The following is a 16774-nucleotide window of genomic DNA, read 5'->3' on the forward strand; positions in this document are numbered from 1 at the left end:
GTGGTCTAAAAAGGCACTCAATTTACGCTTGGGATACAAGAAATGGAATTTCTCCTGCTGTGCAGCAGCTTCCTCTGCTGAGGGAGCTGGGGGAGAAATATCCAACGCACTATTGATGGCCGAAATAAGGTCATTGACCATAGCGTCACCATCAGGGGTATCCAAATTGAGAGTGGTCTCATGGTCCGAAACCTGACCACTTTCTTCAGTCTCATCATAGAGAGACTCATCCCTGTGAGACCCTGAACAATGTGATGATGTGGAGGGTCTGTCTAAGCGAGCTTGCTTGGGCTGGCTGGGGCCGTCATCTGAGTCAGAGCCATCAGCCTGTGATACATGAGAGCCCCTTGAAGTACAGACTCGCTCCAATTGAGGGGGACCAGGGGGCAAGGACACAGCCGTGTCCGGAGCCTGAGTAATTGGCCTGGTTTGCAAGGCCTCAAGGATTTTTGTCATAGTGACAGCCATCTGACCAGCCAAAACTGCAAAATCTGTCCCTGTTACTGGGGCAGGACTTACAGGCGTCTCTGCCTGGGTTACTACTGCCACCTCCGGCTGACGAAGCGTTACAGGCACGGAACATTGCACACAATGGTGGTCAGTGGAGCCTGCCGGTAGATCAGTCCCACAAACAGTACAGACAGTGTACACAGCCCGCGCCTTGGGACCCTTGCGTTTTGTGGAGGACATGTTGCTGTCTCCTCAGCGCAATATGGGGTCTATAGCCAAGAAGCGCCCTACAGTGCAAATATATATACAATATCTATATGGCACCAGAAGAAAGTACACAAATAGAATCACTGTGGCACAAGAGGGGCTTTCAGCCTGCTTACCGCCCGCCTCAGAGCGGGTGTGTGGCCGCCAGACGCCCTGTCTGAGTCTCCCAGAGCCTGCCTGCCTGTCCCCAGCCGGACCGCATGAATAATGGCTGCCGGCGTCCTGTGAGGAAGAGGGGCGGCTCTGGGCGTTCCTAAACGAAGAGCGGGAAAGCGTGCTCTCACTGTGCCTCGTGAGGGGGCTGGAGCATGTAAATCAAGCTCCAGCCCCCGGCGCTGGCCATTGCACAGCGTCTCTCCTCCGCCCTGATTGACAGGGCGGAGGCGGGAACGAAGCGGCGCTAGGCCGCAAAAGCCGGGAAGTAAAGTTAGGAGCGCCGCCGCCGTAAAAGCGCGGTCGGCGCTCTGTCCCCGGCGCCCTGCATGTCGCAGTTGCGCCCCGCCGCAGGAGCGGTCGGCGCTAGTTCCCAAACACATAACCCGTCACCCAGCCATAACTAAGGTGACACAACCCCATTGCTTATGTCCCCGGCGCACTATAACGCCCAGCAAGTCTGGAGCGTTCTGTGCCTGCCGGGGACACCGAGTACCTGACAGATGCAGGGCCATGTCCCTGACTGTACCAATGCTCGACATCCATCAGGTTCGTTCTGGGTCTGTGGATGGAGCCCGGCCTCAGGGCTTTGTGGCCGGAAGGATCCCACTTCCACAGAGCCCTCCAGGGGGATGTGGAAGGAAAAACAGCATGTGGGGCTCCAGCCTCTGTACCAGCAATAGGTACCTCAACCTTTCAAGCACCATCTGGTGAGAAGGGAGCATGCTGGGGGCGCTATATGTGCCCACTTTTCTTCCATCCGAGTAGTTAGCAGCTACTGCTGACTACACACCGTGGAGCTATGCGTGGATGTATGACCTCCTTCACACACAAAGCTAAAACTGGAGAACCCGTGATTCCACGGGGGGTGTATAGCCAGAAGGGGAGGGGCCTTACACTTTTTGGTGTAATACTTTGTGTGGCCTCCGGAGGCAGTAGCTATACACCCAATTGTCTGGGTCTCCCAATAGAGCGCTGAAGAAATATATATTTACATATAATTACATTTCTATTTGTTTTGTGGATTTTGTGTGCTACAGCTAGTTTTACATATAAGGGGGCGATGCCAGTGAGAGACATGTAATGACTGACAGACTGTAAAAAATAAACTAGCTGGAGCAGTGCAGCGATTTACCCACCCATCCCAGGTCCAGCACTGAGTCTGTTGCCACACTCTAGCTGCAGTGTTGCAGTCATCAACAATGCACATAGCATTGAGCAAGTAGTTAGTGAGTACTGTCTGCTACTCGCATATTTGTTACGAGTAGCAGGCGCAATGTAAGTCAATGAGAAATACTCACTAAGTAGCAAGTAACCCAAAAGCCGTACTATTCGCTACTCGCACAAGAAGTCCGGCTTTCGGCTTACTCACTACTTAGCGAGTATTTCCCATTGACTTACATTGCGCCCGCTACTCGTAACTAATATGCAAGTAGCAGAAAGTACTCACTGGAGCTAATCAGTGGCTCACTGATTGACTGCTATGCTGTCTATGACGTGAGCAGGGAATTGAGGTGGAGACTCATCTCTGGACCTGTGGAGGGTGGGTAAAGCCCATTGTGCATTTCTTTTCACTTTTATTAAAGGGAACTTACAGGAAACAACACTTAAATTTCCAATGGTGAACCAATTGATTTTAATCTCTAATTGAACATTTAGGCGTTGACAAGTATTGGTAACGCCCTGTTGTCAGTTTACAGTAGTCAGGTTGTCTGTGTGTGAATAATGGCCAGTTGCAATCTATCTAAAAGAAAAACCCGGGTGTACAACAGTGATTTTATTCAACATCTAGAACAGAATCTTACATTTGTACATAGTTGTGCAGCTTGTGACATCTCGTCCATACAGAGTGCAGATACATGAGCGATATAACATGGAGGATATCATTAAGGCTTCACGCTCTCCATTATGTGAAGTCAGATTTTACTTGTTCAATCCACAACCAGAGATATATAAATAAAGGGATATAATTTGAAAACCTGTCACTTTCCATAAATATATATATTTTTAACTTGGTGTGAAAGCCGCCGTTCTCCTGAATCCAGCGATGTGTTTCTTTTGTTCCTGCGCCTCTCTGTTCCCGAGATACGACCTCTTAATCCCTGAACATAAAATCTAGTCTTGTTAGCCAAGTGGGTGTCTTCACATGCACCACACCCCCATGGCTAATAAGGCTAGAATTATACATAGGAAAGAAAAAAAGCCATCTCTCAGGAACGGAAAGGCCCAGAAAGATAAGAAAAACAACGCTGGATTCAGGAGAACGGCGGCTTTTACACAAAGTAAAAAAAATTACATATTTATGGCAAGTGACAGGTCGCCTTTAAATATCACATTTCGGTGCAAGATTTAAAAAAAACAAAAAAAAAAACCTCCACAGGTGTAGATATTGCAGGTATACATTTGTTATGGTGCTGCCGGCACAGTAGCAGTTACCAACCTGCCACCATGTGTGACCATGAGCTCTGGACAAATTAGGTGGACACTCAAAAAGGAATAAAAACACCACCAGGGGGCGCTACAATAAGTGTCTAGACAAAGTAGCACAAAAGAAAAAAAAAAATCCAGAAAACAAGTTTTGCCTGATTTATCCAAGAAATATAATACTTAATCTTGAACCCCCTCCCCCTTTCAGTGGAGTTTATCAAGTAAAAATATTCACATATAATACAAGAATTTTTTTTTTTCCATGTTATCAATCACCATAATATCAGGAAGAGAGTGAAATAGCATCACTAATACAACTGATCTGAGAATACACTCTGTGCTTAGGAATATAAAACTAGTAGGCTATATACAGTATATATAGTATAGATTGCTTTTATTTTCAAAAAGATAAAAAAAAAAAATTAAAAAAAAAAAAAAAAAAAAAAAAAAAGGTTGAACCGCTCAGTTACAGGGGGATCCGCACAGTTACAGGGGTAACCGCGCCACTGTTACTTTGCACCAGTTTTATTAAAACCCCACATTGTCTTCATAGCCCGCCCCTTGATAAACAGGGTGACTCGGCTACTATATTATTCAGTGTAAGTACAAATTGTCATTATCCAGTGTTTCCCTGCCCAAAAAATGGCTGAAATAAATAGGTGTACAAAAAAAAGCTATGGTAATTGTCCTTTGCCTAAGAAATAAAATCAGTGTATAGCCACACAGAGAAAAATTCTTTCAGGTTTTTTTTTTTGTAGGGGTAAATGGAGTTAGTATGGAAAAAAAGATCTCTAGTGCCACCTAGTGGAGGCAGCTGCCCTGCACATCAATATTCAAGCCTTCAACAAGGAATATTGGCCAAACCAGGTGTACTTTGGGTTACTTACCCCCAACCAAGGGGCATAAGGTAGCTACATCTACTAGACAGCTCTGTATGTTAGAAGAACAAAAAGACGATGTCAGTAAATATCCACATCCATCATTCACATCTGTCCTGATGACGCTTCGCTAAAGCAAGAGCCATCAGGATCTTCCCCATTCCATTACTGACTGGTAATATACAAGCAAAATAATTGACCATAACTGCAGCACCCAAAACCTCATTTTATACAATGCCATAATGACTTTGGACTGCCACATCCACACACCTGTTAGTACGGTATTTTATACCTGTGTCGTACCCCCTGAAGAAGATGGCGAAACACTTCAAACCTTATGTTTCAGTGTAGTCACAGGAAAAACTGGGACGTGGTCTGAAGTGTTGTCATGGGGAAGAGGAAAAAAGTATTTAACTTTTTTTTTTCATATCATGTATATAAGAGGATATTAAAGCAGTGTTTTTGGAACATCTCCTTTTCCGGGGATGTTTTTTTTTTTTTTTTATTTCTTCCCCCTGGTCATATATGGAGGATACGCCTCTGACACGGAAAACGCACCTTCTGAAACTGTCCTAATCTCTACTATCATTGTGGAATAATAGTAATTTCACGGCCTCACTTACCGAATCTCCCATCACTAAACTCCATAGAGAGCAGGCAGCTGTCCTGACTTTTCTGCCTTTTTTTTTTGTATTCAGTATGGAATATTTTTTCTGGATTGTGCCGTTCCTCCGTTATCCCTCCTGAAAATGTTTGACCAATCTCTCTTTCTTAATAAGTTTTATTCCCCTATCAAAACAGACACGCTCCATAGACAACCATTGTCAATTGATATATCCATTTCCAGGAGGAGTAACAGAGGAACACAGAGCTGAAATAAATTATTTATTAAACACTCACTAGTCAGGAGAGTGGACAGGTCATCTTTACAAGGGAACGGGTCACATTAAGCAGATCCTTCTTAAAATGAACAAGTCAACTTACAAATACGTAATTACTTACCGGTAATGTGTTTTTTCCGAACTCATGACAGCACCATGATATAAGGGTGCCGTCATAGGGTGAGGGAAAAATACGTAATTACTTACCGGTAATGTGTTTTTTCCGAACTCATGATGGCACCCTTATATCATGGTGCCATCATAGGGTGAGGAAAAAAAAAATCTTTCTTAAAAGGGATGGCTCACATTGATAAGTCTTGGTCAGCATGTTATAGAGCAGGAGGAGCTGAGAAGATTAATATATATGTTTGTGGGTATAACTTGTTTCTTTTCTCTTCATTTATATCTTAACAGCTCAAAGTCCAGTGGGTGGTCCTGTTCAGTAATGAGCTGTAGGACCGCCTACTGGACTACTAAGCAGATAATATAGATATAAATGAGTAAAACATGATTTATACTGAATCTTTTCCCACAAACCTATATATCAATCTGCTCAGTGCCTCCTGATCTATAACATGATGCCTGCGAAAAAGAAGGCGACACATTCCCTTTAATTATCAACCAGTAAGCCTTATGGGCACATTGTCTCTCTTCCTGGACATATAGCCAAAAGTAACTGATGACCTCCATATACATTTGTACATCTACCCTTGCTACCTAAATCCTACAGCCGGCTATTATATATATTTATACAGCTAAAGGGAACCAGTCAGCAGAATTTACGCCAAAGAGGCGTGATTATTCCGAATTGTGCTCCTCTGGATGAGGCACCGCCCCCGGGACTAGTAAAGCTACTTTCTATAGGATAGTCAATTTTTTTTTTTTGCTATAAGGTAAGGCCATGAAGGGAGGCCAACAAAGCGCGGTAGGCAGATTACAGGGGTAAATATTGCCGACTGGTTCCTTTAGTCTAATACTGAGACGTTTCTAATACATTCAGTCTGAATATTTCAATCTATACATCATATCCAGTGTTTGTGGGTGAAGCACGAGTATCCCCTGTGCTGAGCACTGCAGCGCAGCTCCTTTCAAGTGAATGGGAACCTGCTGAAGTCTGGGAAAGGGAGACGGTGCTAAATTGGTGCTGCAGCTTTTATTTTAGTCACCGGATTAGTGGAGATCCTGGAAGTTGAACTATCATAAAAGTGATTTATGGGGGGGTCCAACCCTTACCTTTATGACCATTGCCCTTACTAGGAGGCCTTTTTTTAATTTGAGTGCACCCGGATCCTAAAAGTTCACGTTTGGGGGCCCAAACTGTGAAACCGGCCCTTCTCAGAGGGGGGGTTAATTTCTTGCTTTTTTCCAAATAACACTTTCCTTTGCTGTAACAGAACAAAACCTAACAAAGCAGTACTGGAGTGTAAAGCATGGAAGATAAGCTGAGCAGTGCGCGCTAGAGATTTGAAACTATGCGGCCAAGTTGGGGCCTATCATTCACACTCGCGGATGAAGGAGCGGTGTACATCCTAAAAACCAGTCCCTCGTTGTGGGCCATCATAGAACACCTAAATCATAGGAAATTGTAGCCCCCCCACCATCCCCCCCCCCAAAAAAATACAAAATCCGACAAGATGGATGAGGTACGGACGGGAGCCATGGCTCAGGATAACAGGAACCGCCGGCATCCGTCACACGTGAAGTCCAAGTTTACATTCATTGCAACTCGTAAAAATAGGAAACGCCGCTAGAAAATGGAATGTGGCAGATAAAAACGAGTCGTTAAAAAAATAGCGGGGAAATCTGCGCCCTCCCGGTGAGCGGTGGGGTGGCAGGGGAGGGCGGGTTACAGTATATTGCTAAAACACAATCTTTGATCTGTACATCCAGTGACGTCTTTATACATATATACTTCTGCAGACGGCGGGGTGGTATACAATAGATCAGCTGCCCGATGGGGAGAGAGGAGGGGGGGGATGGAATCTGGTCATGGAAAATTTGCACCAGCGACTAACGGGGAAAAAAATCTGTAAACATGTCCGCCTCTCCAGGTCTACACGGTGAAGCCGCACACGGCCGCGGATGGCTCGCCTATGGTGGCAGTGACGCAGCGTCTAGACTAAACCTGAACTGGTGCTTCTACATGAAAAACAGAACTAAACGGGTTCTCCAGCACTGGGGTGCTCCGCCCGTGCCTCCCACCACTCCGATTGTCCTGGTGTTTTCACCGCAGCCAAGAGGAGGGCACCCACTGCGGCTCCGTGTCCAGCTTGTTGATTAGTCGCAGCAGTTCCTGATAGGCCTTGTCTAGGTCGGTGTTCACAATGGCCATGTCGAAGAAGTGCCCGTTGTTTTGCTCCATTTCTCGCGCTTTTTCGATGATGTCTCTCAGCTCCTCCGGCTGCAAAAAAAAAAAAAAAAAAGTGAGATCTCCATGGTGAGCCCCCCACAATCATCATAGAGTCTTAAAGGGGAGGTCTAAATCCTTTATAAGGGGGTTGGTGCAGCCACAGAGATGGCTCCATACTTCATATTTAATGAGGACTGGCGTATGACCGACCAGTGATTGGATTTATGTGACCGCTGCAGCCAGACGACTGCTACAATGCAGAAAGCAAAAGCACGGACAACTGGGAAAAAAAAAAAAAAAAGTTTATTCCTCCCAGAAGCCGCAGGTTTTCAGTCATAGAAGCAGTGGAGGGGCTAACCACTCCCTGTTCTGCCTCCATAACTGAAAGCCAGCAGCTCCCGTTAAGAATACATTTTTGTTTCCTCCCAATAGCTGCGATTTCAGTAAAGGGGCCAGACAGCATTGTAACAGCGGATATGACAGGGTCTACACTTCACATGGAGCTTTGTGCTGGGGTTCCCCTAACTCAGACCTGGGCAAGGGGCGGCCCGTGACCGGCCCGCCTACTGCCCGTGACCGGCCCGCCTACTGCCCGTGACCGGCCCGCCTACTGCCCGTGACCGGCCCGCCTACTGCCCGTGACCGGCCCGCCTACTGCCCGTGACCGGCCCGCCTACTGCCCGTGACCGGCCCGCCTACTGCCCGTGACCGGCCCGCCTACTGCCCGTGACCGGCCCGCCTACTGCCCGTGACCGGCCCGCCTACTGCCCGTGACCGGCCCGCCTACTGCCCGTGACCGGCCCGCCTACTGCCCGTGACCGGCCCGCCTGTCTTACCTCAGAGTTGGAGGCATGGCCTGATCTACTTTTTTATGCCTCAGCCCCGCTCTCATGGCTGGGGGCTCTGTATCCCGCAGTGCAGTGGTAAGTGACTGCCACACCCCCTTTTGCTGCCAGTCATGCCCCCTCTGGATGCTGGCCACAGTCACTGGATGGCTTCCATGGGGGCCAGTATGTATGCCCCACAGGCCCAGTACGTGTGCTCCACAGGTCACCAGGGCCAGTATGTATGCCCCACAGGCCCAGTACGTGTGCTCCACAGGTCACCAGGGCCAGTATGTATGCCCCACAGGCTCAGTACGTGTGCTCCACAGGTCACCAGGGCCCGTATGTATGCCCCACAGGCCCAGTATGTGTGCTCCACAGGTCACCAGGGCCAGTATGTATGCCCCACAGGCCCAGTATGTGTGCTCCACAGGTCACCAGGGCCAGTATGTATGCCCCACAGGCACAGTACGTGTGCTCCACAGGTCACCAGGGCCAGTATGTATGCCCCATAGGCCACCAGGGCCAGTATGTATGCCCCACAGGCCCAGTACGTATGCCCCACAGGCCCAGTACGTGTGCTCCTCAGGTCACCTGGGCCAGTATGTATGCCCCACAGGCCCCAGTAATGTGTATGCCCCCCACTGAAACCAGTAATGTGTATGCCCCCCACTGAGCCCAGTAATGTGTATGCCCCCCACTGAGCCCAGCAATGTGTATGCCCCCCACTGATCCCAGCAATGTGTATGCCCCCCACTGATCCCAGCAATGTGTATGCCCCCCACTGATCCCAGCAATGTGTATGCCCCCCACTGATCCCAGCAATGTGTATGCCCCCCACTGATCCCAGCAATGTGTATGCCCCCCACTGAGCCCAGTAATGTGTACGCCCCCCACTGAGCCCAGTAATATGTATGCCCCCCACTGATCACAGTAATGTGTATGCCCCCAATTACCTCCATATTTTCATTGAATCTTTGTATAATTTAACTTACTGTTTGTTTATGAAGAGATAGTATATATACTGTATACAGTATTGGGTAGAACTGAGTTAATTATATATTAGTCCGGCCCTCTAAAACCATCTCAATTTCTCATGCGGCACCATGGGAAAATTAATTGCCCACCCCTTATGGAACTCCACAAGTAAAATCAACCCCTGAATGTATGTAACCATCACAGAGGCTTCTACACAGCAAAGCGCCATCATTAGATTGCGCCTATCAGCACAAAAAAAGAGAATTTTGTTACTTACCGTAAATTCTTTTTCTTATAGTTCCGTATTGGGAGACCCAGACCTTGGGTGTTTAGCTTCTGCCTCCGGAGGACACACAAAGTATTACACTTAAAAGCGTAGCTCCTCCCTCTGAGCTTATACACCCCCTGGTAGCCAGTCCCAGCCAGTTTAGTGCAAAAGCTGAAGGAGAATAGCCACCCACAAGTAGAACAGAGCAAGAGCCGGAACAACCGGAGACTCTGTCCACGACAACAGCCGGTGATAACACGCGGAACAAGAATTTGCCAACAGGCAACAGGGAGGGTGCTGGGTCTCCCAATACGGAACTATAAGAAAAAGAATTTACGGTAAGTAAACAAAATTTTCTTTTTCTTTATCGTTCCTTTGGGAGACCCAGACCTTGGGACGTTCCAAAGCAGTCCCTGGGTGGGAATAAACAGAAAAACTAAGAAGTAGGCAGAACCTAACTTCACAAATGGGCGACAGCCGCCTGAATGATGCGTCTGCCCAAGCTCGCATCTGCCGAAGCATGAGCATGCACTTGGTATTGCTTCGAGAAGGTATGCAGGCTAGCCCAAGTGGCAGCCTGACAGACTTGTTGAGCCGTAGCCTGGTGCCTAAAAGCCCAAGAGGCACAGACAGCTCTGGTCGAGTGTGCCTTGATCCCCGGCGGGGTGGGGGGGAGGGGGGGGGGGGGGGGGTTGCACCTGAGTACTCTGTTAGGCGTCCAAAATAGTCGATCTAATCCAACGGGCTAAGGTCAGCTTAGAAGCAGGGAGGCCCTTGCACCGACCTGTGGTTAGCACAAAAAGAGAGGTGCACCGCCTGAGCGCAGCGGTGCGAGACGCATAGATACGGAGAGCACGCACCAGATCTAGAGTATGCAGCGCTTTTTCAAAGCGATGAACAGGGGCCGGACAGAAAGAAGGCAAGGAAATATCCTGGTTAAGGTGGAAAGGAGACACCACCTTAGGAAGAAAGTCCGGAGTCGGACGGAGAACTACCTTGTCTTGATGAAAAACTAAAAAAAGTGACTCCGAGGAGAGCGCAGCCAAATCAGAGACTCTCCTGAGAGAAGTTATGGCAACTAGAAAGGCCACCTTTTGAGAAAGACGATACAAAGAAACCTCCCTAAGAGGCTCAAAAGGGGGTTTCTGCAATACCGTGAGGACCAAGTTAAGGTCCCAGGGATCCAAGGGCCGCCGATAAGGCAGAATGATATGAGACGCGCCTTGCATGAAGGTGCGGACCTGAGCCAGCCGAGCGAGACGCCGCTGGAACAGAACTGACAGAGCTGAGACTTGTCCCTTGAGAGAGTTGAGGGACAGTCCTAGCTGCAGACCGGACTGTAGAAAGGACAGGAGGGTCAGCAAAGAGAATGGCCAAGGAGGATGGCCAGTAGAGCGACACCAGGACAGGAAAATTTTCCAAGTCCTGTGATAGATCTTAGCGGAGGAAGACTTACGGGCCCGAGTCATAGTGGAGATGACTTCAGGAGGAATACCAGAAGCCGTCAAAATCCAGAACTCAAGAGCCACGCCGTCAATTTGAGGGCCGCAGAATTCGGGCGAAAAAACGGACCTTGCGAGAGTAGGTCTGGACGGTCCGGGAGATGCCACGGCATCTCTACGGACAGTTGGAGCAGGTCCGGATACCAAGCTCGCCTGGGCCAGTCCGGTGCAATGAGGATGACTCGACAGCCCTCCATTCTGATCTTGCGCAGGACTCTGGGCAAGAGAGCTAGAGGGGGAAACACGTAGGACAGACGAAACTGGGACCAGTCTTGAACCAGAGCGTCCGCGGCGAAGGCCTGAGGATCGTGGGAGCGATCCACGTAAACAGGAACTTTGTTGTTGTGACGGGATGCCATTAGGTCCACGTCCGGAGTGCCCCATTTGCGGCAGATTGACTGAAACACTGCCGGGTGCAGGGACCACTCGCCACCGTCCACGCTTTGACGGCTGAGATAATCTGCCTCCCAGTTTTCCACGCCTGGGATGTGGACTGTGGATATGGTGGACTTGGAGTCCTCCGCCCATTGAAGGATGCGTTGTACCTCCATCATTGCCAGGCGGCTGCGTGTCCCGCCTTGGTGATTGATGTAGGCAACCGCTGTCGCGTTGTCCGACTGGACTCGAATGTGCTTGCCCGCCAACAGGTGGTGAAATGCTAGGAGAGCTAGAAGCACGGCTCTGGTTTCCAGCACATTGATTGAAAGGGCTGACTCGGACGGAGTCCAAGTGCCCTGCGCTCGGTGGTGGAGACATACCGCTCCCCAGCCGGAGAGACTGGCATCTGTGGTGAGAATCACCCAGGACGGAGTCAGGAAGGAGCGCCCTTGGAACAGGGAGATGGGCCGAAGCCACCACTGAAGAGAGCTCCTGGTCCGTGGCGACAGAGCCACTAACCTGTGTAAGGAGGAAGGCCGCTTGTCCCAACAGCGGAGAATGTCCAGCTGCAGGGGGCACAGATGGAACTGGGCAAAGGGAACAGCCTCCATGGACGCCACCATTTGACCCAGCACCTGCATCAGACGCCTGAGGGTATAACGGTGGGGCCTCAGCAGAGAGCGCACCGCTAGCTGGAGTGACTGCTGTTTGATTAAGGGCAACTTAACAAGTGCCGGCAAAGTCTCGAACTGCATCCCTAGGTACGTGAGACTCTGGGTCGGAGTCAGAGTGGATTTGGGAAGATTGACAAGCCACCCGAATTGGGCTAGAGTGGCGAGAGTGAGCGAGACACTCCGCTGACAGTCTGCGCTGGATGGAGCCTTGACTAGAAGGTCGTCCAGGTAAGGGAGCACTGCTAACCCCTGGAGGTGCAGAACCGCAATCACTGCTGCCATGACCTTGGTGAATACCCGAGGGGCCGTGGCTAACCCGAAGGGGAGAGCCACGAATTGGAAATGATCCTCTCCTATTGCAAAACGTAACCAACGCTGGTGTGCAACTCCAATTGGCACATGCAGATAGGCATCTCTGATGTCGATGGACGCCAGGAAATCCCCTTGGGTCATTGAGGCAATGACTGATCGCAGAGACTCCATGCGAAAATGCCGCACCCGAACATGCTTGTTGAGAAGCTTGAGATCCAGGATGGGCCGGAAGGAACCGTCCTTTTTGGGAACTAGGAAGAGGTTTGAGTAAAAACCTCTGAACCGTTCCCGAGCGGGAACTGGTACAATTACTCCGTTGGCCTGCAAGGCTGCCACGGCCTGTGAGAAGGCGGCGGCCTTGGAGCAGGGGGTAGTTGAGAGAAAAAATCTGTTTGGAGGGCTGGAAGAGAATTCTATCCTGTAGCCGTGAGATATGATATCTCTCACCCACTGATCGGAGACTTGTTTTAACCAAGCGTCGCCAAAGTGGGAGAGCCTGCCACCGACTAAGGACGTTGCTGGAGCGGACAGATAGTCACGAGGAGGCTGCCTTAGTGGCAGAACCTCTTGCGGTCTTCTGCGGACGCGCTTTTGGGCGCCAGTTGGATTTCTGGTCCTTAGCTGAGTTAGCGGACGAGGCCGAGGGCTTAGAGGACGACCAGTTGGAGGCACGAAAGGAACGAAACCTCGACTGATTCCTACCCTGGGCAGGTTTCCTGGTCTTGGTTTGTGGCATGGAAGTACTCTTCCCGCCAGTAGCTTCCTTAATAATTTCATCCAGCTGTTCACCGAATAGCCTGAACCCAGCAAAAGGGAGCCCAGCAAGGTACTTCTTTGAAGAAGCATCTGCCTTCCACTCTCGAAGCCACAAGATCCTGCGGATAGCGAGAGAATTAGCTGAAGCCACCGCAGTGCGGTGAGAAGCCTCTAGCATGGCAGACATGGCATAAGATGAAAAAGCTGAAGCTTGAGAAGTTAAGGCAACCATCTAAGGCATAGATTCCTTGGTGAGGGAATGCATCTCCTCTAGAGAAGCAGAGATGGCTTTGAGAGCCCACACTGCTGCAAAAGTCGGGGAAAACGCGGCCCCCGCCGCTTCATACACAGATTTGGCCAGAAGGTCAATCTGACGGTCAGTGGAATCCTTAAGTGAGGTGCCGTCAGCCACCGACACAACGGTCCGGGCTGAGAGCCTAGACACCAGAGGGTCTACCTTTGGGGAGTGAGACCACTCCTTGACCACCTCAGGTGGAAAGGGAAAACGGTCATCAGAACCACGCTTTGGGAAGCGTTTGTCAGGACAGGCCCTGGGTTTGGTCACAGCGGCCTGAAAACTGGAGTGGTTAAAGAACACACTCTTCACTCTCTTAGGCGAGGTAAACTGTTGCTTTTCTGCCAGACAGGGTTGCTCCTCTGATACTGGCGGATTGAGATCCAGCACAGAATTAATAGAAGCAATCAAGTCACTAAGATCTGAATCACCCTCGGAAAGATCGATGGGGTACATGGAGTTAGCCTCCGAGCCCCCCGTAAGGGCATCCTCCTCATCTTGCGAGTCAGCTCTTGAATCAGAGCCGCGGGATGAGGAGGGGGAGGAAACCCTGCGCCTTCTCTTAGGAGGACGGGGTCTGGGACCTGATGATGAATCCTCTGTGAGCTCCGATGGACGGAGGTCAGAGGATAGGGATCCTAAAGGACCCTTAGCAAGAGCATTAGAGGCACCCTGTGTGGGGGGCTGATGCATATTCATCAAAGTCCTGGACAAAAGTCCCATGGACTCAGCAAATGACTGGGATATAGACCTAGAGAAGGACTCTACCCAGGCCGGGGGTTCAGCCACAGGTGCAGAGGCAGCCGGAGAGACCACTGGGGCTGAGACTCCAGGCTGTGGCACCGCCAAGTTAGAGATGACATCACAATGTGGATAGGTGCTCGGCTCAGGCAGCAGGAGCTTACATGCAGCGCATACAGTATAAAGCTTTGGAGCCTTGCTCCTCGTGTGAGACATGCTGCTGGAGTGGAGGCTCTGCAAGAGAATGAACCCCAGGGAGAATATACAGAGGTCCACAACCAGAGACCGGCTGTGGCTTACCAGACCACTGGAAGCGGTGTTGTGTGCCCTCCAGATCCCGAAGCCCGGACCCCCAATGCACAGCACCTCAGCAGGGATGCAGAGTGCAGAAAGGCCCAGCGCAGAGTGAACTCTGCCTAAGAAAATGGCCGCAGGAGCGAAGAGAGGGGTCGGGACTTGGGGGCGTTCCTGTAGGAGAGCGGGAACTGGAGGGCCATAGAGACCTGCAGGGGAGGAGACACGCCACAGCAGTGGGGAGTGTCCCTCCCCTGTGCAGGATGGCCGCCGGGAGGAGCCGTGCCTGTCCCTCTGCATGAGTGACATGCGAGGGTAGTTAACAGAAACTAGGCCTCCGGCAAAGCCGGGGCCTAAATTTAAGCGGCGAGGCCGACGCGCAGGCACCATCGGCGCGGTTCTCGGGCGAAAGCTAGAGAACTCGCCGGAAATGCCAAAATAAATACATTCAGCATACTCTCCCCATACAATAAAGAACAGGGACCCCCAATATATAAACGTCTCAGGTACTTAGCTGCTGAGACGCAGGGCCAGGTCCCTGGGGATGAGTGCTCTGGTCCAGCAGAATCCTCAAGGGGCTGTGGATGGAGACCGGTCTCCTGCAAGGCATGGAGACCGCGCTGGCTCCCACTTCAAGCCAGAGCCCAGGAGGGATGGTGAAGGAGCACGGCATGTAAGGCTCCAGCCTTGGAAATCAACCTTACAACACCGCCGACACAGTGGGGTGAGAAGGGACATGCCGGGGGTCCAGACGTGGACCCGCACTTCTTCAATCTCTTCCAAAAAAAAGAAAAAAATCATGAGAATGCATGTGTGGATGTATGCCTCCTGAACACAAAGCGATAAACTGGCTGGGACTGGCTCACCAGGGGGTGTATAAGCTCAGAGGGAGGAGCTACACTTTTTAGTGTAGTACTTTGTGTGTCCTCCGGAGGCAGAAGCTAAACACCCATGGTCTGGGTCTCCCAAAGGAACGATAAAGAAATGACTGTTCAAACCAAGCACAGAGCAGAACCCAAATGGTTCACAGCACCTTAATACGTATTGGTTTTCTATTTTAAGCCTTCTCTGGCTCTTGTTAAACCAGAGCTGTCAATTAAGGAAGAGGAGTGGGAAGGAGCATTGAACTGTGCTTGGTTTGAACAGTCACTTTATGCTGATACTCCTATTAATTGGCGAATATCACCAGAGACTTCTTCAAAGCAGGAGAGGAGAAGTTAACGCTACGCATTGGCCAGAAAAAATGTAAAATTTTACATTGATTAATAATTCTTTTATTCCATAGGTCTACGCGTTTCGAGGTATGGAACCTCTTCCTCAGGACCAAAATATCAACAATACTAGAGACTAGTTCTTAGCACCCACCGACACATACAATGGAGTCACGATGGACGGGTCACTCACCTTTGGGTTTCTACCTTCTTTTGCTAGTAGCGCCCGCAACCGCTCCTGAGACGGAGGCGCAATGAATATAATGTACGGCTTTAAATCTGAATTTCGCAGAGTTTTAAGAGCCTGATCAAGAAGAAAAGAAAGAACAAATAACCAGATTATGGTCAGAGAATTATGACTACATGAAAACTGACCCTTATTCCGCAACTGGTCGACCACAATGAAAAACTGCTTACATCTATTAGGGCACGAGACCGCCCGAGAAATGGCAGAAAACCGCGCAGCCACGGCAGCCGTGGAGGTACCGGCAAATTCAAAGTCACCATCGCTGCCCTGCGTCACCTCCTTACTCACAGCGAGTCTTTGTTTCAGTGGGTCCTACTGACAACTACTAAACCCTATCAGATTCGGCAGCAATTAACCCTTACCTTTCTCTAATGACGACATGAAAGCTTCTAAAGAGTTGACCAGAGACCTGTATATCTGTAATCCGCCCAGAGACGGCAGCCCCTGTATAATCCAGATGGCAATTCTCTCAAATGCTGTAACACTTGTTACTGAACTGCCCCTTTCCTGCCAAACTCTTATCTACTAATAACAGCATTTTACTATATTTTATTATTATACAGCAAAGGCATGAAGTGTGCGAGGTGCAGACCCGTCCTGGGTGGGTGCGGGGGACAGCACTGGTCGGTAGCAGCTCCCCCGCGAGGCCGGCTCCGTACGTCAGCAGAGATCAGACGTGATATCTCGCCCGCCAGCTGCTGCACAACATGCAAAGGAGTCTCCAGGAATTTCAGAAGAAGTACACAATGCTGATAGTGCGTCCCTCCCGAGTGTGTGTGTGGGCTGACCGTGCACAATGCCGAGATTAATGTAACCACTGATGACCATCACCGGATGGGACACACTAATGACAATTCCACACAACACGAGAGTGCCGCAGAGGCAGCC

General features: G+C 49.9%; 1 protein-coding gene across 2 annotated transcripts in view; it reads right to left on the reverse strand.

The window, feature by feature from the left end:
- Positions 1 to 2557: 2557 nt before the first annotated feature.
- The window catches only part of PALS1 (protein associated with LIN7 1, MAGUK p55 family member), a 55178-nt gene continuing 40961 nt past the window's right edge, over positions 2558 to 16774 (reverse strand). For both annotated transcript variants that reach the window (XM_075330502.1, XM_075330503.1), the window contains exons 13-14: positions 15833 to 15943; positions 2558 to 7457 (exon numbers count right to left, since the gene is read on the reverse strand). In XM_075330502.1, coding sequence (XP_075186617.1) covers positions 7281 to 7457; positions 15833 to 15943 — 288 coding nt within the window. In that variant the 3' untranslated portion in view covers positions 2558 to 7280. The remainder of the gene's footprint in view (positions 7458 to 15832; positions 15944 to 16774) is intronic.

Source organism: Anomaloglossus baeobatrachus, chromosome 12, assembly GCF_048569485.1.
Source record: "Anomaloglossus baeobatrachus isolate aAnoBae1 chromosome 12, aAnoBae1.hap1, whole genome shotgun sequence".
NCBI classification, from domain to species: Eukaryota; Metazoa; Chordata; class Amphibia; order Anura; family Aromobatidae; genus Anomaloglossus; species Anomaloglossus baeobatrachus.